The following is a 24,879-nucleotide window of genomic DNA, read 5'->3' on the forward strand; positions in this document are numbered from 1 at the left end:
GCCTCTGAAGAAAGCCACTGCCCTGTGCTACCCAGGGAGCTCACAGGCCCCAACACAATGCTGCAGTGTCCTCCTCTGTACAGTGGGAAAGAGAAACACATCTGACCTCGGAAGGTTCTTGTGAAGACTAAGGGACGCGTGCAAAGTATCAGCTGTGGTGATTGACCTGTGCTCCTCCCTAAATGGCCTCGCTGTTGACCATAGATGCCATGAGACTGTCAACCGCAGTGGACAGGGCTGGAGTTAGGACTCGGCATATTTAAAAGCTTCCTGGCAATTGAAATACATCCTGACCCCACCCCTCATCCATATGTGTATTCATGTGCTTGACCCTTCATTCATCAGTTCCCTGTTCTGTTTGGGGTTCTGGGGTGCTTACTGCTGGGGCCGAGACTCCTGTCTGCTGAACAAGTCACCCTGAGCACAGGCATCAGGCATCCCTGCAGTCGGTGGAGCAACGGGACCCAAATCCTCAGTGTCCTCCAAGGTCCACGCTCCTTGTCCAAATTTCCTGCCATAAGACTCGACGTCCAATCTCTGGACTTTGGGTGTGGCCACTGGACTTGCTTTGGAAAGGAGGAGATTGGCAGGCGTGAATGTGACAGCGCAGAGAGTTGAAATCTGCGGTGACATTCAGCATTCCTTCTGAGCCTCCAACATGGCCGAAAAAAGAGCTTCGGCCGGTATCTACCACCGGGTCAGTGTGTGACCCAGAATAAACACGCATGGGGCAGAGGTCACACAGGGGACCCACAGGCCAGGGGCAGAGCCTAGAGCTGCCCCACCCAGCCCAGCCCGAGGCAAGAATCCTCCACTTGACCTGCATCCCGAGGGCCACACGCAGGCTTCTCAGAGCCGGGGTTACCCACGAGAACAGGACCAGGGACTGGGAAGGTAAGGAGGCCCTCCAGGGATCCCGAGGATCGGGACTGTTGTGCTTGAGGGTAAAACAGACCCATTTAGAATGCTGCCGCAGGGGAGAACAGGGCTGAACTCTGGGAAGAGAGAGGGGATGGAGAGCCAGGAGGAACGCACACTCCGTTCAGACCACGCCCTCCTGTGGCCCGGCCTCTGTCCGTCCAACGTCACGATGACTGCGCGGTTGGCAGGTCTCCTCTCAACTTCGGGCAGCACAGCACATTCTGTGATCAGGTAGAGCCGCCCCTGCCCTTGGGGGCTGCGGCCCTCTGCCTGAGCCTTCGTAGCCCCCTGCTCCTGGGCACATTTCTGGTGCTGACCCTCTCCTGTCGACTTGACTTTTCCTGACTTGGTGTTAGCGATTCAGGAAGGAATCATGGATCCCGTGGCAGGACTCCAAGGCCAGGCCTGGCCCACGCGGTGAGATCACCAGGCGGTGAGCAGGGAGAGCTTCTGCAGACAGCCACCCCCCGGGCCACGTGGTCATAATGCCCCGCTTCCCGTGGCCTGCAGCCTGGGGGGCTGGAGCTGCCGTTGCTTTTGTGTGTTGGGCAGTGAAGGGACCGGGCGTACAGAGAGCCCCTGGGACCAGGCTTTCTCTGGAGCTTGCCTCTTCTCATTCCTCCACGGGACAATGCGGAGAGAGCCACATGTTAGTTCACCACGAATCACCCTTGGTACAAGTGCTGGGTTCTGGAGAGTCCCTTACCCAAACATCACGGGAACCCTTCCTCTGGAATTTGGAAATTGGGACGGAGGCAGCTCAGTTCTATGTGTCTGAGAGCAGCATCCAGTCCCAGCTCTGCCAACACGTGAGGTCACAGGATTCTGTTTTGAAGTGGACATGAAAGGGCCTGGACGCGGTGTCTGTAGAGTTGGCCAGCTCCCTTGATCCCTGGCCTCGGTCTGCTAGAAGCAAGTAGCAAACAATCCCCCAGTCCTGGCCGCTGGAAACACCTGCAGATGTTGCCAAGTGTCCCCCAGAGGACAAAAAGGACCCTGTGCCACTGAGAAGCACCTCTCTAGGAAGAGGACCTGTGGTTCCCTGTCAAGGCCCCGACGTTTGTTCAGCTCCTTGCTCATTCACGGGGAGATGCTTGTGCATCCTTAAAGTGATTTCCCTTTTTAAACACAGTTACCTAGAATTGGTCTCCAGTCACCTGGGTGCACGCACGGCGTGAGAGGCCCTTCACAGATACCCCTAGTGAGCAGACCCCTTGCCCCAAGACCCACTTCCAGGTCGATCAGAAACCAGTGCGAAAGTCTCAGGTCCCCCGAGCGAGGGGTCCTGCAGGGTCTTACCATCACCCACAAACTGCAGCAGGGCCAGGTCGATCTGCCTCTTCCAGGGCGAGCCCTTCTGGAGGGCGATGCCGTAGCCAGTGGTGGCGAAGATGTACCCACTCCCGATGGTCACCAGCTTGCAGCCCTCGTCTCTCCCGGCCTTGTAATTCAAGACCGCGGCGTCGTAGATGAAAGCGTCCAGCTTCCTGAAATGACAAGAGACCAGGCAGTCATGGGGTGGCCGGGACCCTCCCAGGGCCCGCTCCCGAGGCCCGAGCCAGCACCCCACAGGCAGGAGCTGATGACTCACGCTGTTCCATCCCCTCGTCATAAAAGGATCTATTTTTAATGAAGAGATAAAAGCCAGAACCTTCTCTCCCCAACTTTCAAGAGGCAGCTAAATAAAGACCCGAGGAGTCTGTGTACCCAGTGAGTAAACAGGCAGGTTGGCGGGTTTCTAAGGGTTGGTCCTTCGCACCTCCCCACGGGGGGAGCGGTGGCCTGTTTAGAAAGACTGGCACCACAGCACAGCCAGCCACCGAGGACCGGAGACTCTGGCAGCCGCAAGGGATGGGGCCAAAGAGGAATGGAAACCTTTCCTCCCAAGATAAATATACTTACTTTGAAGGATGTCACAGAAATTAATCACCACAGAGGAATTTTAAAACTCCAAATGATATAGAAAAGTACTAATAATACAATTAAAATTAAAATTCTTCCATTAACAAAGTAAATAGGTTGCAAAATTCCATAACTCATGATTTTATAACTCAAAGATGACCTCTGCTGACATAGTTTTGGGCTGTCTTCCAAGGTTTTTATGCACACACGCACACGCGCACACCACACAGGGGTCGGCACACTGTTAATGTAGAGACAATCTAATAGGCAGCTTGGACCCTGACGCTCTCGCTGTGTTAGCGGCAGTGACTTGGCGAGGCTGTAATAGGGTGTCCCCTCCTTCCAGAAAACAGTCAGGTGTTGAAGCCCTGATCCCCAGATGTGACCTTGCGGAGACAAGATCACTCAGATGTAAGTAGTGAAGAGGAGGAGATGCTGGGGTAGGAGGGACCCCCATCCGTGTGACAGATGTCTCTACAAACAAGAGAAAACCTGGCCATGACAGCTGCAGGAAGACCAGAGCTCTGTGGCCCCGAGCCAGGAGCCACCAGGGTCCAGAGGGAACTGGAGCAGCTCCTGCCCCCACACAGGGGTGCAGCCCCGCGACACCCCACCTGGGACTCGCGGCCTCCTGAACCGTGAGAAGGTAGACTTCTGGTGTGAGAGCATCGGCTTGAGCTACTTTGTTACGGCAGCCTCAGGAAAGGAAGACACAACCCCACGGCGGACAGAGAACACAGACCGGTGGGCCCACCTGGCCCCAGTGCGCCTCTGTTTACAAAGAGGTTGTCCGTGGGCCCTAGTGGGACAACCCTTGTTTATAGCCCCTAAAACCAGATGATCCCATTCAAACTCTTCTGGTTTTCTTTTCTCATGTCACACAGAGTCAGTGTAGATCCAGGTCCACAAACAGTACTTGTTTTTTTATTCTTTTTAAACATCTCTCTGTCTGTGGCCCATATGCAATCAAGTGCTCAATAGTCTTGACATTTGTTTAGCTTTAAAGTTACCATAGAGCTCAACATTGAGGGCATCCCTTTACTTCAAAAGTCCTGCCTACCCCGGCCGGGGCTGGCTCAGTGGCAGAGCGCTTGCCCAGCATGTGGGGGCACTGGGTTGGAGCCTCAGCACCACAGATAGATAATAAATAAAGGCCCATCCACAGTGAAGAGATGTCTGTGCAAAGCCTTGCCCTCCTCAGGCCCAGCCTTCCTGACAGCAGGCCTCACCCGACCTTGTCAGACGCAGGGCCGCGCCTCCACCTGGACGATGTCCATGTATCAAGGCCACTCAGCAAGGCTGGGCGACACCCGGAACACAGAGCCGGTGTCTCCACCCCAGGGTAGGCAGGAACACGGAATCGGAGCTGCCCAGCCTCCGACATACTCTCCATTTCTTGACTTTTTCTCTTTAACAAGGAACCGTAAGACAGTGAAGCCAAGAAGGAGCAGAGGTCTGGGAAAGGGGGGGAGTGTGCTTTCCGGGACCCCCTGTGGGAAGGCCGGCGGCCTCCTTCTTCCTCTGCACCTCTCTCGTCTTTGTAACGGTCACAGGTCGGGAAAACCACAGGGAAGCCACCTTTCCGGACACCAGCCACAGGGAAACCGGGGACCGTGGGACGGAGAGCGGCTCCAGACAGCATCCGTCTGAGCCGACGGCGGTCGGGCTGTGGCAGGAGCACTCCCGTGGTCAGTAGGAAGGACCCGAGTCCAGGCCAGGCTTGGGGGACGGCCTGGCTCAGGGAAGCCACTGCTTCCCTTTGGACTGCTGGTTCCTCGTCCGTGACATGAGGTGGCCCTGGGGGTCCTGCTGAAATCCGTGTCCAGCGCAGGCGCTCTATGATTCTAGCGGCCATCTGTAGACGCTCTGGGTGACACCTGTACCCTGAGGACTTGAGGTCATGGACGGTTTCTGTCCTCCTGATGAGGCTCAGGTGCTTGGGATGTCAAGAGCTCACACATGAAGCTGCCGTGGAGCTGCGAGAACTCTGCTTCATGAAGACGTCCAAGTCCCAGCAAACCCTCTTATCTCGAGTCCTCAAAAACTCCGCGTCAACACACACACGCGCACCACACACCACGCACACGCGTGTGCAGGGAACACTCAAACACGGAGGCCGTCAGTGGCATTCGCGGGATGACCTCTCCGCACCGCGCTGAAGGCCCACCTGCCAACCCTGGGGCAGAAACACATTTCTGCACTTCAGAGCCGCAGTTCATGAGGAATCTTATTCTGCTGAGCAACAAAGAGTCAGATGAGCAGAAAGACAAAAAATAGATTTTCTTCAGGAACAAAAGTTTGCAAAAGCATGTCCCTGTCAACCCAGAGGCAGGACAATGAACTGTAAAAGTCAAGTCGATTTTGACCAAGGCCACTGCACATCGGGTACCGGGGCTGACCTGGTGGACATCCTGTCAGGCCTGTGGCCCCAGAGAGCCACCGAGGGGCCTGCGTTGTGGCCTGACCCCTGTGGTCCTGGGGCCCTGTCAGAACTAAGGTAGGTTCACCATGAGACTGCAGGGTCCTGTGAGCTGGGTGTCACTTTTCACCCAGGATTCTAGAGAGCTGGGGTCTAGACACAGTGGCCTCAGATACTTGTGTGTGTAAAACAGCCCTCTGACGGAGAAGGCCACTGTCCACGGTGCAAGGAGTGCACATGTCATCCTCCGGAGGCCTCAACCCACCCACCGGGCAGATAGTATCATTTTCCTAGTTGTCCTATGAGCAAAGTTCTCAGTCGGCTTGGAGTTCATTGGGGACATTTCCAAACTGCCCAACCAAGCCCTCCCGGACAGCACTGGCCCTTGGAGCCTGAGCCATTGATGGGAAGGCTCGGCATCTCCACTCCCCAAAGTGGAAAACGAGCCTTTGAAATGTGGTGAGTGCTGCTGAGAAACTGGGTTTTTAATTTTGCTGAATTTCACTCATTTGGATTCTGACAGAAATGGCCAGGTACGGCCGGGGCCACGGCAGGCAGGGGCAGCGGAGGAGCAGGACTCGAGGTCCCCCTCCTTGTTCTTGACCCAAAAGGTTTACTTTTGATCTGTTTCCAGTTGGAAAAAAATTGTTCCTGTTGTTAAAAAGGCAAAGTTGAAAGCTGCTGACGCTCTAGAAAGAGCGCTTTGTAAGGCAGAGACGTGGTTCAAGGCAGCTGCTCGTCTGAGCCCGTTTTCCTTCTGCAAAACGAAGCTGACAATCTCTGCCCTCAGAGGGCTGTGGGCCCTCCGAGTGAGGTTATGTAAGTCAAGTGTGCGGGCCGCGGCGGGACACAACCAGCGCTCGAAAGGCACACACATGTGTCCAATCAAATCCGAGCTCACGGCAAAGGCTCACAGATTCACGTATCTGATGTCATCGATCCAGTCCCCAACGCGTCACAGGATCACGTCACTCTATTTATTCCTTCTAAGTGCACAGGGGGCGTGCTCTCCCGACTGTCTGACGGGGAAACCGAGGCATTCAGCATCAAGAGCACTCAACAGCCTCCAAGTATTGGACTTAGCAGGTGCCAAAAGCCACAAAGGTGACACGATGACCAGGTCATGTCACCCACAGGACTTGTGGAAGAGATCCGGCAGCCGTGTGGACTGCGCAGCAAGTTCAGATGCAGGTGGCAGCTGTCCATCAAGGGGCGGAGTCGGGAGTCGGCGGTGGCTCAGCTTCTCTCCCAACAGACGCACAGCCCAGAGGGTCTGGCGCTACCTCCGCAGTGCCCCCTCTTGTCCCCGGCCCACCCCACCCCAGGCTCCAGGGGACCCTGGGCATGAGTGCTGGAGTTTCTTGTCGAAGGCAGAGGGTGGGACGGGGAAAGGCCACCAGAAACCGAAGCCCCATGTGGACCTAAAGCTGTTGGGGACTTGAGCTGTGGCTGGCAGAGACACAGTGACATGCCAGGCAGCAGCGTGGTAACTGGCGGCGGGGCTAAGAGAAACCCAGACCAAAGGCCAGCACCGGAGGGACCGGCCTTCAGAACCCAGCAGCCTGGGAAGGCAGGGGAGCTGGCGGGTGAGGGAGCCCAGTTCTGTTCTCGATGGACGTGTCCTGCTTCTTCATCTTCTTCTGCCTTCCCAGGTAAGTGTCCCTCCCACTGGGCAGGAGGAGGCTCAAGGGCCAGGGTCTGCCTGGGATGGGACAGGGCTCCTACCCGGCACCCTGCAGTCAGCACCGGCGTCTCCACCGCCACCCCCAAGGCCAACCCTCTTGCCCAGCCTCAGGGACACAGAAAAGAGCCCCTACTTCCCAACTCAGGGGAAGGGGCCTCACTGCAGCCACAGGAATGCCGAGCTGCGTGACACCGGGTCCCCGGCAGACATCACACAGGCTGTGTGGGCCGTCACCCTCTGTCATCAGCGGTCCTCAAGGAAGCCCCGTGATTAGAGATGACGATAATTCAGAGTGAGAGGGGGAAATGAGACCTCGTGTCTGGAAATTTGCAAAGAAGCAAAGCCAGGAGGGGTGTCTTGTGGCCTCCTGCCGCCCGAACCTGGAGCTCTGGAGAGCTGCTACCGCTTCCTTAGTCTGCGTGTCTGACCTTGTTACTTAACAGGCACAAGTCCCTCCTGGCCTGAGGACGCCCAAGGCTGCCTGTTGGTAAACCTGAGTTTCCATGCCCCAGGGGAGACCAGGTCCCAGCGTCAAGACGCGGCCTCTTCAGGGACAGGGACTCGTGTTGTCAAGAGGCCTGACATTTCCTAATCAAAAGTTTCCGGTTTTAGCTCATCATCTCCTTCTGCGTGTTTCCAGATCCTCTCTGGGGGGCTCGGCACATTTAAAGGCTAATTATATAGTTAAAGTTAATTATTCATTCATTAACATTCAAGAAGCCTTTAACAAGACATTGACTTGTTCTGAAGAATTAATGAAACCAGAGTGCACACGATTGTGTGTGTGTGTGAGTGAGTGTGTGAGTGAGTGTGTGTGTGTGTGTGTGTGTGTGTGTGTGTGTGGTGTGGAGGTCTAGTCTCAAGTGTGGTGGAAAATGAAACATCTCTTTGATGATAACTGAATGCATTTGTTTTTAGGTCATGTCAAAGCCTTGCTAGGAAGAGAACTAGATTATCCAGGCCAGCCAACCCACTTGGGCAACTGTGGAGCGGGCAGGGAGTCCAGGTCTACCTGTGCCAGCCCTGTGAACGAGGCCCCGTCCACAGGACCGCTCTCGTCTCCAGTCTTCTCATCCGTACCTCTCCCGCAGGGCTGGCTGTTGCACGGACTGAAATGAACACAAGGTGTTTTGCTGCTGTGCATCCTGGTGAAGTTCAGGGTGATATCACCGTGGGGAAGGCTCACTGAGGCACGACAGCCTTGGAAACTGTCTACGTGGGGAGACCCTCAACCTGCACAGAGACTCATCTACCGCCACACACAGTATGCTCTCAAGCCGCCTTGAAGAAAGTGACCTCCAATCAGATTCCGACTCTGAGTTTGTGAGTGGGAGCTTGGAAAGCAGAATCACGCCAACATTGAGTAGTTTCCACAAAGGGGGCATTTCCAAGAGCTCCCTGCATTGAGCCAGCGGAATTCCCAGATCAAGGTCTTGCACCGCCTGGTTAAATTGTTCCCAATTTTTTAAAAGTATTTTTACTGGAATCAATTCTTCTCGTGCTTAAATTCCATAAAGATTTGATTCCTTGATCAGCATTTGGATCACAAGGCATTTTACTGATTTATAACTTCTGCCATCTTGAGTTTCCACCAAGTCCGATTCTCCTGGGCCCAAACCAGGCAGAGACAGAAAATCAGCCAAGGAGACTCGAGTTGTCTATGGATTTTTAGTCAATAACCAATTTCACCCTGTGTGCTCTTAGCGGCTGCTGGTTTAATTCGTGTTGCTGATTTCAACAGCAATGTTCACTGCGGATTGGGGGGAAAATGATGGTTGATGTTTTTCAAACAAGATCCTGAGCAATTTTGTAGGACAGAGACACGGAGAGGAAAGAAGTGGGCAGGACATGAAGGAGGCAGAACAGGCCCAGATGGGTCGGGACGGGGTGAGGCAGGAAGGCGTGGTGGAGAGAGACCCAGGAGAGAGAACAAGACGTCAGAGGAGGAGACGAAACGGAGAAGGAGAGAGAGTAGGGCCCAGAGAGGGAGAGGAAGGCGGGAGGGTGTGGACACACAGCAAGAGTCCAGAGGCAGGAAGAGGTGAGAGTCGGTGGGGTGTGGGGGCGTGCCCAGGACAAGGGCACCGGGCTGCACCCCGCCTGCTGACCTCGTGGGAAGCACTGAGACGACACAGCGACTCTCTGCCTCGTTTCCGTCACACCTCACATCGCACCCCAGCTGACGGTGTCCAGAGAGCAGAGGGATGACGCAACCTGCCCATGAACTTTAGATAAGGAGGCTGAAGCCGAGATCTCTGGTGCCACCAAGTGAGTGACTCCAGACCCGTCTGCCACCCACCCAGGCAAGGCACCCCAAGATGCACCCGGGCTTCCCTAGGGCAAGTCCAAAGGTGAGAAGGAAGCCAGGTCAGGGGAGCTGGGAGGAGGGCATGGCCTCTGGCTTGTCTATGGCTGGCTGGACGAAGTCACCGTCGAGAATCTGAGGGTGAGCCATAGGCGCGAGGCAGACCCCGTCTTTCTTCACGCCACACTCTTGTTCTGACCGAGGAGGAGTCTGGATCCTTCTGGAATGTGAATCCTCCATGGAGCTCCTTGGATTATATTTCTCCAGGGCGGAGACCTGAGCTGACCACCTGCTGCAGTCTGCTCAGACTTTTTTACTGCCTCCTGACACTGCGCTCTCTGCCTGAGCATTTCATTCCCCCTTCCCTGCACACCCCTAAGGGCAGGAACCATAAGGAGAAGGGGCTAGGAAGGGGAAGAGTGCAGTCTGAGGGGTCGATGAACTTGCTCAGGGTCGTTCAGCTGGACATTCATGGACAGGGAATTCGAATCCAGCGTGCTAAGCCTTGAAGGCCCCCCCCCCCAATGCTGCTCGTAATGGCTTGATGTGCCAGAGTTGTCATGCACCAGGACCCAGGGCCGAATCCTGAAGACCAGCAAGCAAGGAAGTGAAAGAGAAGGAGAAAAGAATCAATATCTGTCAAAACCCTGGTGTTGGTCCAGCCCTATTGTATGACGGACAGACGGACAGAATGCAGGCACTTTTCCTGAGTCATCTTGTCTGATTCTCCAGGGAGACGGGGTTTCCCAGCCGTGGGAAATAGAGAGACTGTTTAATTTGCCAAAGACCACACAGCTGGCCGGAACCTGAGCCAGGATCGAAGCCAGGCACAGTTCACTCCAAAGTCCACGCTCTGCACCAAGAGGCACCAGAAATGCACTCAGACATCAGCACTCTGAATGGGAGTTGCAAACCCATCCATCGGTGGACTAGAAAATATTTAAGAAAATATGAGTATTTTGACCTCGAAATTCTACTTCTTGCTCTTGTTCCTGGAGAACTACTTGCAGAGGGGCACAGAGGATTCATTTGAAAATTTTAACACACATCCATGTAACCGGTAACCCTCCCCTGACCAAAAACAAAACTCGGGCAAGAGGAAAATGTTTGAACCAGCTGTGGTGCAGACGACTATGGGTTCCTCCCAGCAGCCCAGGAGAACGGGAAGGCACCAGACCCACAGAGTGGGGAGGCCTCGGAAGGTGCTAACTGAGAACCCACCCCCCACACTTCAGAGTGGACATCGTCCCCTGGAACAGAATCTTATACGTCTGTGTGGACATGGATACATGCAGATGAAAAGAACCAAGGCTTAGGAGAACTGGAATCCACCCTGTACCCAACGACGGCATCCCGGGAAGAAGAACAGATACTGCGAGGAGGAAGACCCTCGGAGAGGGAGCTCGGAGAGAGATGGCCACAAGCCAAGGGGCACCTGGGGCCAGCGGGGGCTGGACAAGGCAGGAGGGTTTCTTTCCCAGAGTCCTTGGCGGGAGCATGGCCCCGGGGACACCTGGAGTCTGGACTTCTGGCCTCCAGAACCTGCCAGAGTTCACTTCTGTTGTGAGCCGCTGGCCGTGGTCGGCTGCGGTGGCTGCCCGGGCCATCTGTACAGCGGGAGGTCTAAGGTGCAGAGCCCGAGAGCCCCTCCTGAGCCCTGCCCTCCTCCCCAAGGGAAGGAGCTGGGCTGCCAGAGAGGCCGCTGCTCCAGGCTGGCCCAGACACTGGCCACAAGCTGTGAACAGTGTCTCGGCCTGGGCTAGGTGCCCTGGTGGCCCAAGCTAGCCCAGGGCACAGGAGGTTCCCACAGCTGCTGGGGCAGGAAGTGGCAAAGGGACACCGAGGCCCACGCTTCATCAAGGTGGCCATTGTGGCACCTGGGCCCACGGAGACCTGCAGGTGGTTCCAACCGTGGGAAGAAAGGACGCACCCAATCTGTGCCGTGGGTGGTCAAGAGCACCCGGTTTTCCTGCTCCAGGTCCTGCTACCCTGTAACGAGCAGGCCCAACCCTCTTGGAATCGATCCTTTCTCGGGACAAGCAGAGGGCTAGCACATCGTGGCTGCGCTGAGATGCGGAGACGAGGGGATGAGCAGCTCCCGGGGCCTCAGTGTGCTCCTCCACACCAGGGACAGGGCGGCTGAGTCAGGACCAAGTGAGACCAAGGGTTCAGGCTGGGAGAGCTCCCGCTCCTTCCCTGTCCTCACGGGAGGGACTCTGTGTCTGTGGCTCTGTTCTCCACATAAGGAATGCATTTTCCCATCCCTCTTCTCATGGGAAGGAGAAATAATGCCCCTTTTAAAACAGTATTAAAGCTCTCAAAGAGAAAAAAGAGACATTTTAAAGTTAAAATATGGACAAAAATTAGCACCAGTTTTTGTATGATCGTGGGCCGTTAGAAAGAGTCTAATTGTGGTGCTCCAGGAAGGTCATACTGATGATCCAGAGCATGGGTTATGGCACAAGACAGACCAAGACCCCGTCTAACCTCCTCATGCTTTTTTCCTTGATTGCAGATAGAAATTACGATAGCCACGTCTACGGGTTGTTATCAGAGTTAGATGAGATAAGGCAGGTAGACTGTTCAGAACTGCAGCTGCCCTAGGTCAACTTCCAATGAGTGTTCCCTGGGAGCTAGAAATACCTCCCTCAGTTCCCCAAATAACCCAGGAGCTTACGCAAGATGGAACACAATGAGGTTTAAACATATGGATGAAGCAATTCGAGTTAAACAAATCCCGAGGTGGAACAGTGTCTGAGGCTTTAGGGGAAGTCGGTAAACACTTTCAGGCTGTATGCTCCTACAACTGCTGAAGGAGAATCACAAATTAGGCTCTGAATTATGTAGCAGCCCAAGCAGAAAGCAAACTATGAGTAATTAAAAGAATTGTGTTGTCCACAGATGAAAGCATGCCTTCAACCGGAGCAAACAACATTGTTCACGGTGCAGAAGTCTGCCCATGACATAAAATGTCAATTCTCCACAAACCTCCTTGCAAGAGCAGTATCAGAAAGCTCTGGGAAAAGAGCTACTTCTTGTGGTGCCCTTCAAAGCTAGTCAAAGCACCACAAAGCTGATTACTATTCCTATGATTAATTAATATTAATTAATATTCCTAAGACTCAATAAAATAGCACTTAGTGGTTAATTGTGGAAATTAGCTCACAGAATTGTATAGATTTCATGGAAAAGAGCAAAGGACAGATTTGCACAAACACTGATCCAACTTATGTAAACTGTATAAACATGTCAACAAATATAAGAGATGCAGAAAGAAATGAAGAATTATGCTCAGAAGACACTTATGTTAACATAAGGGATATTCGTGTGGCTGGGAAATCATATATAAAACAGGAAAACCATCACCCAGTCACCTAGCACTCTCTCCGTCACGTTTTGATGTATTTCCTTCCAGTTTCCTCCGTTCCTCTTCCTTTCCTTCTCTCTCCATTTTTGAGTTTGAGAATGGTGGTCACGCTTCATTCCACCTCTCCTGTCCCTCCGTTTTTCTGATTTTAATGCTTTTATGGGTAGCCTTAAAAATCCTTTCATATCGTTTTACTAGCATTTAACAGGAAATAATTCCAAGGACAGAAAAATAATGTCTCTGCTTTCCTGGGTTTATTATTATTATTATTAAGGAAAAAATTTCCTGACTCTATCATGTGGTGGCAATTATTTTTGAGCTTTATTTGTAGTGTGGAGGTGGATCTTAGAAACCAGGTCACTGTCGATCTGATTTCCTCTGGAGATGACGCTAGTCCATTTAGAACAGCTCGCCCAGCCCTGGTATCTGCGCCTGCTTTCGAACTCAGCAGCTGCAAATGAACCATCCATGCTTGATTCTGTTTGACTGATAAATACAGCAAATAACCCCTGCCTGGATGGCATCCTTGAAAGACCTTGCTCGGCGTGGCCATTAACCTTCAAAGAGCATCCGGATCCACTCCAGGTCGACCTGTGTCTTTCCAGTTCCAGGGTCTCTGAGCCAGCTCCTTTTGAGGATGTCATCTGATCAGATCACCGGACAACGTGAGACATGTCATCTCGGTGTATTTGCATTATATGCCATATCTACTACATCACTCCAGTTTGCAATTATTCCCGGAACTCTAACTATAAATCCAACCGCCTCGCTGGCATTTCCAAGTGGGCAGCGAGCCCAGCTCCCACAATGATTTAGCTAAACCGTTGAGGGATCAGTCAGCCTTATTGAGCTTCAGGATCTCCGTCTCCTAAAGGAGTCTTTAATTTGAACCTGGCAGAAGTGCTGAGCTTGTGGTTTTGTCCACTTGCCCAAACAGACAGGGAACACGGGCTTTGGATGACCACAGCTTGGTCATCCTGTGAGTCTCGATCCGCCTCCCCTGGCTTGGGCTGCAGGCCCCTCCTCTGGAGCAGATGCTCTCAGAAGCTGACCAGGAACAGCAGAATCCCCTGAAGAGCCCGAGACTTCCGGGCCCCTCCCCCGGGGATCCGGGGTCTCCAGAAGCCACCTTCCTTGGCATCCCATGGATTCAGACTGAGGCTGCACTCTGGAAAACATTGTTCCAGAATCCGGGGCCACTAACAGCTCCTCCTCCTCTGGCTGGGCAGCGCCCACACCCCCATCAGCTGTCCCTAAGGTCCTATCTCTGTCCATGTTGGCATGTCCAGCTCACCTCTGTTTCATAAATCCCAGTACACGATGAAACCTTAGCCTGACTTTGCCTCTGCTTTCCTTCAAACCCCGGTGGATTCCAAGGAGAAGTGTTTGCCTTGTCCCCCTTCACAGGCCTGTCTCCGTCACATGGAGCTGTTGGTGAAGTTCGTCTGCAAATCACCTGGAGCAGGTGGGTGGGGTGCTGGTCAGTGAAGACGGCAGGTTCTGTGGGTGGAGAGGGAGGCCCGCACCGGGCCCTGGACTCCACCGTTAACAAGGGGGTCATGGACAGCCGGTCCATCGGCCAGGCTGGGAGACACTCTTTGGAACACTTTCCTAAATCTTTTCTCTGCAGAACTGATAGTCATTGATACACAGGATTTGTCTAGATTTTGACCAAATAAGTGCCTGACACAAATAAAAAGAATCTCAGAACTTATTTCAGAGATAAGAGGATTCAGCCTTTCACTTCTGAGGTGGAAAACCGAGAGGCTCAGAGAGGTGACATGGCTGATGGGACCCTCCTTCAGCCTAATCCAAAGCCCTCGGTGTGGGAGGCTCTGCCAAGAAGCCACGCCCCTGGGCTGTGGGGTGAGCACATGGAACCCCACACAGCAGGCCTTTCTGAGACTCGCAGGTGGAAGGAGAGGACCCAGCAGCCGGGGTGCCAGGCCTGCCGCACGGTAGGGCATGCCCTGACGTTCGGCCACTCAGGAGGAGAGACATGGAACGGCAAAGAGATGGAAGCTTCTAGAAATGCTGCATGTGGCGGAGGAAAGTGAAGAGTTGTGTTTTAAGCACAAGTTCACTTCACTGTTGCTTTACCGTGAGTGGTGTGATATCTCATCATAAGGAAACGAGGTGTGAGGGGAAGGGAAGTCCGGAGGAGTGGATACTCAACAGACCCAGCCGTGGTGGGTCCTGGATGTCCTACAGGGTGGCCCTCGTGTTCCGTTCTCGTGACCATCTGGGGAATTAGAGTCACGATCTCAAGTCACACATCAAGAAAAACTCCAGGTGTTACAGTGCAACCCAAATAGAAAGGAGCACCGGAGAATTAGTTTGTAACCTCAGAGTGAAGAAAGGCTTTTGAAATATGACTCAAAGTCCAGAGTCCATAAAAATGATTGACAGATTTGACCACAAAGAGAATTAAAACCTACACGGGAAAAATATCAGTAGGCTCAAAAGACAAATGAAAAACTGGGAAAGACCATTTGTAATATGCCACCAGTAAAAGGTCTACTCCTGTGATACGTAAACTAGTGAGAAAAAGACCAGCGTACCAAACGAGAATGAATGACAGGCCTCAAAAAAGGAATTACAGACAATTCTTAATTACGTATAAAAATTTGAAAAAACTTGCTGATAATAAAAAAGTGAAATTAAGATGTCCAAGCACATTTTTAATCTATTTTCTTAGCAGAATTTTACTAGGTTCATTATGCACTGCACTGGCAAAGACTTTGGGAGAAATAAGCTCTCTCACTGATGGGCTAAATACGAATTTCCTTCAAGGTGAAGTTGTCAGTATCTGTCAAACTTACAATTATGTGTACTCTTGACCCCTGTTTTAAGACATTTATTCTACTTTATGTGCAAGGATATAACTAAAGACTGGAAACAACCTGAATGTCCATTGATAGGGGACTGGCCAAGGACAGCCGGTACACTCACACAATGAAGGGTCATGCGTTGATGTAGAAGACCTGGAAGAACATGCTGGGAAGACAGACGCTACCATGAGCAGAGAGTTCTAGGCAGACGAGGAAGAGTATGTTCATCTTATATGCTTTTTGATTTTTGAAATCACATAAATATATCATGTATTCAGAAATTTATTTAATTAACCAGGAGCCGGTTTTCCCAGCATTAACCCCACTGGGTCTGAAGGCCCAGGGTGAGACTGCCCTGCGCACCCCAAGGGTGTGTGGAGTTAGTTGTTCTTTTGTAAAGACTCTATACAGTGAGCTCCGGCTTCTGGGTTTCAGGGAGCAGTGCAAACCAAAGCCAGCACCCCTCACGCAGGAGATGGAGCGCTGAGTGAACCGCCGTCTGCCCAAGTGTGGCGAGATGGATGCCATAATTATTATACGGCTTCCAGAAAACAATCAGTACAATTTATAGCCAGGGATGGACTCCAATTCTCTAATTTTTTTTTTGTATTATATGTAGAAAAAAATGAAAAAGAAAGAAAACAACCCATTTTGTGCTCTGAGTGATAGATGAAGAAAGAGGGAGCCAGCCAGACTTTCAACCACCAATTCCAACCGCTGCCATGCACACTGAGTTCACGATCTGTCCAGAGCAACAATACAGGTATTGATGAAAAGACCTGAGGGGGGGACGTCCCACACCCAGGGCTGAGCTGGAAAGTCACCCAAAGCCTGTCCTTTCTGATCTCTCTCAGGTGGAAGACATCATGCTCTACGGTCCCGCTAGGCAGGCCGAGGTGGGTACCGAGAGAACTGAGCCTGCTTGGGCAACAGACCCAGGGTGAGCAGGCCCTCAGAGGCACCGACCCTCACAGCCCTGGACAGGCTGCACCCGGGAGGGGCTCATCCAGTGAGAACAGAGCTGCACCCGGGGGAGGCTCAACCTGCAGTTCCACACAGGAACGGGACGGAGGCCCCAGAATGCGACAGTCTCACACACAGAACGGAGCTAAAGGAGACAGGCGGAGAACAAACTGTGCGATTTTACCTCCGTTACAATGATGGAAAAAAGCCGCCTCTGGCTCTAGAGTAAGGCAGGTGGTGGCAGAAGGGAAGAGGGTGCGGGTGGGGGCATTTCCGGAGATCAGTGACCTGGGCCATCAGTTTGTGCAGAGCCGTCAAGCCATGTCCTTGGTATCTGCAGGTGTTCTGCACTTTTCTTAATGTTTTTCATTCAACAGTTTTTTAAGCATTATAAGGCAGAATGAGCAGCAGGTGAATGAGTTGGGAATCATGCTCTCCCAGCCTCGGCTGAGATCCCAAAGAGAGTGCAGGCAGAGGCTGGGAGGACCCAGCGCTCTCTGCCGAAGACTCCCGGGGAGCTCTGCAGAGATCCCGCTGGATGGCTTAGAGTCATATGGCAGCGCGGCCTTGTGGGGGCCTGTAGGCCAGCCCAGGAGGACGAGGTCCTTCGCTGAGCAGCGGGAGAAGGCTCTGTAGCCACCTTCGGGCTCAGGAATCTCTCCCGGCTGATATTTCTATAAAAGTTAATTTTCTAGATAATCAAAACTTCTCTCATTAAACAACTCCCTCACTTAAACTGAAATCATCTCTAATGGAATTCCTTCTAAGTTGTATTTCACACGTCCCTGACTTTTGGAAGATCCACGGTAGAGAATTTCATCAAACAACAAATGACAACGCTTACGATTAAGTGCTGTCTTTGTGCCAGACACTGCCCAAAAGGCTTTCTATCAATGTTTCTCGTTTAATCCTACAGAAATCCTTGGGAATTAAGTCCTATTACTCTTCCTGCTTTATGTATGAGGCTCAGAACAATTCAATAATTGCCCAAGGTCACATGGCAGGTCGAGAGTAGGGGGCCTGTTTCGGTCCCTCCAAAACCTTAACTCCAACCACACGCCCACCTCTCTCTATAGCCTCGTGGACTGAGTCTGTGCAGCACCTTAACAGGCCAAGGGGTGCCCGGGAATGCTAGCTGCACCTCTAGAGATGTGATTGGAGCCCGCATTGTGTTCCTTTATTTCCCTTCTCCTTCCCCGCCCATGTCCTCCACCCCCTGGGTGCTGGGGTGGCACCCAGGGCTCCCCCATGCTAGGCGAGTGCTCCTCCGCAGGCTCCCGTCATCAGTATTGTAGTTTTAGTTGACAGGAGAGCTGTAATCAGTATGTACAGGCTCTCCCCCACAAACCCCAACTCCTACCTAAAATCTGATAAGGATCTTTTCCACCTCTTTAAAGTCTCAACCCTGTTAGATCTGTTTGGCTGAAGATCCCACAGAGTCGGACCAACTCCTTTATCAGTTTAAGACACCCCTCTGGTTCTCTGCATCTGAAAGTTGTCCTTAAGGGAACTCAGAAGGAAGTCGTGGTGCTCATCGGGTCAACAAGCACAGCCCTCACAGTGTCCAGAACACACGCACCGCGCCCCGACCAGCCCAGGGCGGAGGGAGCCCTGTCTGTGAGGTTTAGGGCCACAGGCCTGCGGAGGAGAGCCTCCTGTCCTTACCCCGTCTTCAAGCTGACCAGGGCGTCCTCGACCCCTTTCTGGTTGAACTTGGTCATGTACTGGTGCATGTAGGGGTAGTTATTCCGGATGTTTCTCTCCGTGCTTCCATTAGGCACCGTCCCAAATCGAAAAGGTGGAGAATAATCATGAGGTCTCTGAAACTGGAAGGGGGGCGGAGACAGAGAAGGACCAGGAGGAGAGCAGGGAGCAGGAGGGGAGGGGAGAAGAACAGGAAGAGGAAATTAGCAATCACAGCATCTGGTGCCAGGAGGCAAACACACGTGCATCGTCCTTCTCCGCCTCTTCCAGTGCAGTGTCTGTGAGCCCCAGGGGCTGGACCAGCATCTGTGTTTCTCTGTGCTGTCCCCCCAGTCCCAGCACAGGGCCCACCTGGCTGGGTGGCAGTAGGTATCCTTCGGGATACATTTTCCTGTGACCTTACAGACCAGCAGGATACCAGGCAGGCAGGCAGGCGGGGCTCGGGAAATGCTGGCCGAGCTAGGATTCAGGTATAATTTTAGTCCAATTCATTTCTCCACCTTGTGATGAAATTCTAGACGACCCACGGATCGCGCCCTGCTCTGAACTCCGCTGGTAGTTACTTTTACCCGGAATGTGACCCTGTTGCCCTTCGCCCGCTCACTTCCGGAGTCACCAGTCTCTACGGGCTGTACTCAGGGAATGCCCAGGGGACCAGGCACAATTCCGGGCACACGGCAGGCTGGCTCTACGCAGCCGCTTCCCGAGGAGGCCCAGGACCGCACGGCTTTGAGCCTCTGTAAAGGCACGTTGTCCGTGGTCCACGCGTCTCCCCTGACCACCTGGCGAATGCTGTCTGCCCTCCGCTTTGAGAGGTCAGGTGAATCTACCTGATGGGAGGTCAAGAGGACTAGCTGGTTCTGAGTCCCAGAAACACAGCTACACCTCGACAGGCCACCGGAAGGGCTACAGCGGTGAGCTCAGGCTTGCTGGGGGAAATCAGCCTGTGCCACTTAGCGCTGGGGGACCCGAGGCAGCTCACTTTGCCTCACACTGGCCCTGCCCACCTTCTCCCAGTGGAGCCATGCTGGTCCCTGCCCCGTGGGGTCCCTGAAGGGAAGAAGGAACCAGAGCCGCAGGTTTCAGTGAAATATGGAGCCCCAGAGCCGGAAGGCAGTGGGCAGATGCAAGTGAGGACTGGGCTGGGCCCGTGCTGTGCTGGGAGCCCTGGCAGGGGTCACTGGATCCTCAGGACGGCCCTGCGGGGGGCGAGGCTGAGAGGCCCCGACTTACACATGGGGACGCTGAGGCTCGGGTGTCACGTGGCCCAGGACTGCGGGGTCAGCAAGCCGAGAGGCTGGAACTGAAACCTACAGAGACCACCGAGTGCCTCCTCCTCAGAGAGGGTGAGGGCTGGAGACCCCAGAAGGAAGACACCCAGTGGGTCCACGTCAGACCAGGCTCCAGGACTCGCTCAGAGTCCTCTCCAACTTCCAGTGCCACGCGCCTTTCCTGGAACGGAGAACTGCCTGAGAAGCCTGCGGTTTTGCCCAGGTCAGCCCGACCGGCGACGCTGCTCTTTCCCCCAGACTCACTCCACGTCACTGTTGGTGAGACTTTGGGCTGAAGATCATTTCCCCTGGATCAGGCAGGCCTCAGAGACAGCCAGAAGTGGCTTTGGGAGGAGAGTCCTTTCTTTGTCCAAATGAGATTCTCCGCCAAAACACACCTTGCATCGAGTGTGAGTGCGTGCGTATGCGTGTGTGTGGGTGTGTGTGTGTGAGTGCGTGCGTGTGTGTGTGAGTGTGTGCATGCGTGCATGTGTGTGCGTGCGTGTGTGTGGGTGTGTGTGTGTGAGTGCGTGCGTGTGCGTGTGTGTGTGCGTGCATGTGTGTGCGTGCGTGTGTGTGGGTGTGTGTGTGTGCGTGTGTGTGAGTGCGTGCGTGTGTGTGTGTGTGTGTGTGCGCGCGTGCACCCCTGTGCTGCAAAATGCTCTCTGCAATCAGTTGGTCAAGCAGCGTCCTCGCTCATCACCAAAAGTCGAGGCCCCTTCCCCGGTTCCTTGGGCCTGCAGCTGCCCTTGCTGAGACGGAGCACCTGGGCGTGGTCACGGATCTGGCCCTGGCCACTGCCGTCCACCTCAGAGGAGCTGCGGACAGACGCCTTCACTCCACTCCCCACTGTCCTAGAGGAGCCGCTGCTCTTTTGAGACCCGCCTTCTTCCCTGCCCCTGATGGGCAAGTGACGGGGACGGACGCTCAGCCTCTGTGATGCTCTGGCGTCCTCTGGCTTTGGGAGCAGCATCCTTCACACACACTTCAGCCCGGGGCCAAGATCCAGGGGTCTAGACCAGAGACTGACAGACTTGTTAGGGCAGGACGCACAGCACACTCCACTGCTTCCCTGTGTGTACCCACACGCGTGCCCACGCTCACGAAACTCCACAGTATTCCTTCTTCTGCACGCGATGCACTCCGGTGTTATCCATTATGCTTTCAATGGTCACCACTCTTGGTTTCTCGGCTCACAGAGGAGTCCCGGCCCACGGTGTGAAACAGGTAGGGGCGTCTCCGTGGAAGGCACTCCACGGCAGTCCCGGGAAGGCCAGCCCTGTGCCACTGTAGTGGGACTTTGTCATCAGAAAGGAACGAGCACTGGTGTTAGGGAAGGAAGGGGCAGCACAGAGCGTCCCCTGCCTGCAGGACAGAGAGCATCAACCCAGGGTCCAGGGAGGTCCCGGCTCTCTGCAGGCTGCCCTCACTGCTCCTGCGAACTGGCTGCCCCAGTCTCGGGGAAAACCGAGGGCAGCTGCTCTCCTCCCATGTGGAACTGTGTTATTTGGGGGCAGCTCAGTAAGGAGTCTGAGCCTCAGTTTCTCTAGCTGGACACTAAGGACCCCTTTTAAAGTTAATTGTGAACTGCTTCAAAACACACCTGGCGTCCCCACCGCTTGCCACGCCTCGCCCATCCTGCACGTGATAATTTCCTACGCACGCCTCTCGGACACCTATTTTACTTTATCCAGAGTTGTTGGGCCAATCACGAAGCCAGCCGCCCTCCAGGTTGGAGAGCCAGCCTCACTTTCTAAGCCTTCCCCTTCAACATGGGGACCCGTTGACGTCGTCCAGGGAACAACAAGGCAAGCACTGGTGGTGGACGGGGAGAGACGCAGGTCAGGGAAAGAAGAGTTTTAGGAAAATGCAGCGATTCGTCGGGTTGCTCCTCCATTCCCCTTGTGAACCCCAAGCCGCACACTGTTGTTAGAGACCTCGCTCGGCCTCTGTGTCCATGGCTAAGGACACCTGGAGCCTGTGGCCCTGTTTCCAGCAGGGTCTTCAGCGGGTGAGGAGCCGGGTGTTGGTGGACATGAGCATGTGGCAGAGGCAGCCTTGATGGGAGCCCGGGGTCGGAGGCTCCCTGACAGGAGCTTGCCTGACTCGGCTGGCTGTCCTGACAGGGGGCCAGCGGAGCCACCCTGACCCCATGCCAAGCTTCACCTGGAGCCTCAGACACCCCGCGCCTCAGCTGGGGGTCTTCCGGCAGCAGCCCCCGCCCCACGGGCCAGGAACTGGGTTGAACCTGCTTTATTAATAAGTGCCCAGGAGGAACCCATAAGGGTCGGGGTGAGGGGTACAAGGGAGGATTAGAAATCATCCTCAGACGGGGAAACGGACCTCCGCAGTGACATGCGGAGCTCAGCCGGTGGAGACGGGCTTCCCGAAGGCAAACGTCCACAGGAGAGGGCGCCCTCCTCTCCTCCTCCAGGATGGCCTCTCAAGCCCTGCCACAGTCTGCATGGTAGGGAACTTGGGGGGAGCAGCCCCAGACGGGGAGCTCTGAGGAGTGTCTGAGAAGGAGGAAGCCACAGGACACGGCTTTACTTCAGAGGCATTTCCCATGACAAGGGCCAGGGGCACGTCCTCTGAAGAACCCTGGCGTGGCTCTTCACAGCAAAGCGTGTCAGAGCAGGCTGGGCACGCAGGCTGGGCACGCAGGCTGGGCACGCAGCCCAGGAGGCCCGGGGCACCGGGGTCCAACACCGTCCACTCATTTTCTCTACCCACAGGAGGTACGGGCGCCCCCGGGTGCCAGAGAACTCCATGAAAAGTGGTCTCTTCCCCAGCCAGTTTACTCCCCTCCGCTTTATCTCTTCGTATCACCTTTATTCCCGTCTGACATTTTCTTCTTCCCTGACATTTATCTGTGTATTGGTTTTTCTTCCTACCAAAATCTGACTTTCTGGGGTGCCTGAGCTCACCCTGCCAAGCTCACCCCAGAGTCAGGGACGTCCCCTGTGGTATTTGCCCTAAGACCTGAGACTCAGGAGGAGGCCGCCAGGAGAAGACGGGGGCAGCACCCTCTAGGCAGGGAGCCCAGCGGGCGCCAGGCAGGAAGGGGGACAGGGAATGGGCAGGGGGCTCTGCTGAGCAGCAGGGAGGGGACGGTGCAGGAGGCAAAGGGCTCTGAGTGCCCGGTCAGCGGAGGGGCCCCTACTCAGGCTCCCAGGGCAGCCCTCCGGGGGAGGCCAGCCACGCACAGGGCACCTGGGTGCAGGGGACGCCACCTCTGACCCCGGCCTCTCCTCGTCCGCCGTCAGCAGCCCTGCACGCCCTGGGTAAGCGGTAAAAGGCTTTCCACGGGCTGATTTTTTATGCAGCAGTTTGTTGATGAAGGCGAAAGGATGTAGGTAGACTTCTGTCAACAAGGTACGACAGGGAGATTTCAGAGAGAGACAGATCATCCTCACACGCAGGAAACAGAAAACCTCCGCAGGGCTGCAGCCTGACATGCTGAGCTCAGCCAGTGGAGACGGGCTTCCCGAAGGCAAATCTCCAAAGGAGAGTCACCTGGGCGCCCCCTTTTCTTCCTCCAGGAGTTTCTGAATGGCCACTCAAGCCTGCCACACTCTGCATTGCAATGAGGACTTGGGGGAGCAGGCCACAGACGGCGGGCTCTGAGGAGTGTCTGAGAAGGAGGAAGCCACAGGACGGGTCCTCGCTGCGCCTTTTGTGTTCCTTGAAGAGATCTCAAGGCAGCTCAAGAGCAGACTGGAAGGCAGTTGGAAGGCAGCCGGTTGCAGGTGGGGAGGAGCTGCAGGCTGGTTTTGTCCCTCGACAGGAGTTTAGACGTGAAATGTTCGGCATCACAGATGAGGAATCCCAGGCTTGGAGCACATAGGAGGCTCTCCAGGGTCACAGAGCTAGGAGGCACCTGCAGCGGAGCAGCCCCTCCACACTGAGTTTCTCCCGGCCCAGGCCAGTGGACAGTCCCCCATCATGCCCCCTGGGAGGTGTGAGCTGCTCTGTGCCCCTGAGCCAGAGGCTGCCCACCCAGGCATGGTCAGGAAGACCGCAGAAGCAGGAAGTGGGGGGACGGTGCTGCTAGATCAGATCCAGACCCTTCGGAGCCGGTGAGCTGACCTGAAGGAGCTCAAATCAGTCCTTCTGAGGACAGCAGTTGAGACCCACCCTGACACAGAGACGGAAGCACGGCCACCTTACCTTCTTGTCACTGAGTCCTGTTACTTGGTCCACAAACTCCTCCTGGATCATGAAGGCAGCCAGATTGGCCGTGTAGCTGGCCAGGAAGATGACGGCAAAGAAGGCCCACACGGACACCATGATCTTGCTGGTGGTGCCTTTAGGGTTCTGGACAGGCACAGAGTTGTTGAACACCAGGCCCCAGAGGAGCCAGATGGCCTTTCCGATGGTGAAGGAAGGCCCGTGGGGCGCTGCGAACGACAGGAGAGACACTCTCAGCACGAAAACTAGGGGCGGCCGCCGGCCACGCTGAGGATTGCTGGGGACGGGTTGGTAGCACCACAGCTGTGTCCTCTACCTGTCCTAGCACCAAAGCCACAGTCAGCTTCATCTTCCTTCAACAATTAGCATTCTGCCCACATTCCTATCTAACTGGATCGTGGCACATTTCTTTAAAAAGAAATAGGGGAAAAAATAAGAGAGAGAGAAAGGGAAAGCAGAGGGTTCTGAAACACGGGGATTGGAAGGAGAAGCAGCCGATGCCCTATTTAAATTTGGATTTGATTTCCATTTGGGAACCAATCTCCTCGGTAAATGTAAAGAGAGCCTGATTGAACCCGACGCCGGGGGCTGCTTCCGTAGGCATCAGCTGCGCCCTCCCAGCAGAACCCGCGATTCAGCAGGCCTCGTGTTTGGTATTCTAACTCGATGGTCCCTAGCAATGGCTCCTGTTCGATTCAGATGTAAAGTGAGCTCGATATAGGAATTAAACCAGCCCAAACTCTCTCCAAATGGAGACATTAAGGAACAGAACAATAGAGCTTAATTCTTCCAGCACTTCACAGATGGAAGGCGTCTCATCGCAGGGTCGTAGAAAATGAACCCGGCTCTGCTCTCTCCCTCCGCGTCTCCTTGCAACGGCTACGCGTGTCCCTTTTAAGATTCTTAGACGTTCCTTGCAATAGACTTAACTAAAGAGGCAGAACAATGCTGGGGAAATTTATTGAGACGAGGCCGACGCAGGCTGTAAAACACTCACGTTTGTGTTTTCCAGTCTGAGTTTTGCACAGGGAAAAATCAATTTATGTCCTTGTTTTGAGAGGAAAGAAGGTCTTCCTTTAACAGAAGGTTAATTTTTATGTCATTTAAGTAAATGAAAATGTGAAAAAAAAAAAAAAAAGATCTACGGAGACCAGGAGACCAGTTTGCAACGTGAGCGGAGCGGGCAATGAATGAAGTGGCAGAGTGTGTTCAGCTGAGGAGGTGACGGCGCCTGGGCAGGGCGCTGTGCGCACCAGGCACGGGCACCCCTCACCGTCCCTCATCCACCGCAGTCAGGGGAGACCAGCCAATTCCACCATTT

General features: G+C 54.2%; 1 protein-coding gene across 1 annotated transcript in view; it reads right to left on the reverse strand.

The window, feature by feature from the left end:
• The window catches only part of Grin2a (glutamate ionotropic receptor NMDA type subunit 2A), a 330,729-nt gene that overhangs the window by 38,131 nt on the left and 267,719 nt on the right, over positions 1 to 24,879 (reverse strand). The window contains exons 9-11 of the mRNA XM_078024622.1: positions 23,538 to 23,767; positions 18,058 to 18,218; positions 2,221 to 2,408 (exon numbers count right to left, since the gene is read on the reverse strand). Coding sequence (XP_077880748.1) covers positions 2,221 to 2,408; positions 18,058 to 18,218; positions 23,538 to 23,767 — 579 coding nt within the window. The remainder of the gene's footprint in view (positions 1 to 2,220; positions 2,409 to 18,057; positions 18,219 to 23,537; positions 23,768 to 24,879) is intronic.

This window comes from Ictidomys tridecemlineatus, chromosome 10, assembly GCF_052094955.1.
Source record: "Ictidomys tridecemlineatus isolate mIctTri1 chromosome 10, mIctTri1.hap1, whole genome shotgun sequence".
NCBI lineage: Eukaryota > Metazoa > Chordata > Mammalia > Rodentia > Sciuridae > Ictidomys > Ictidomys tridecemlineatus.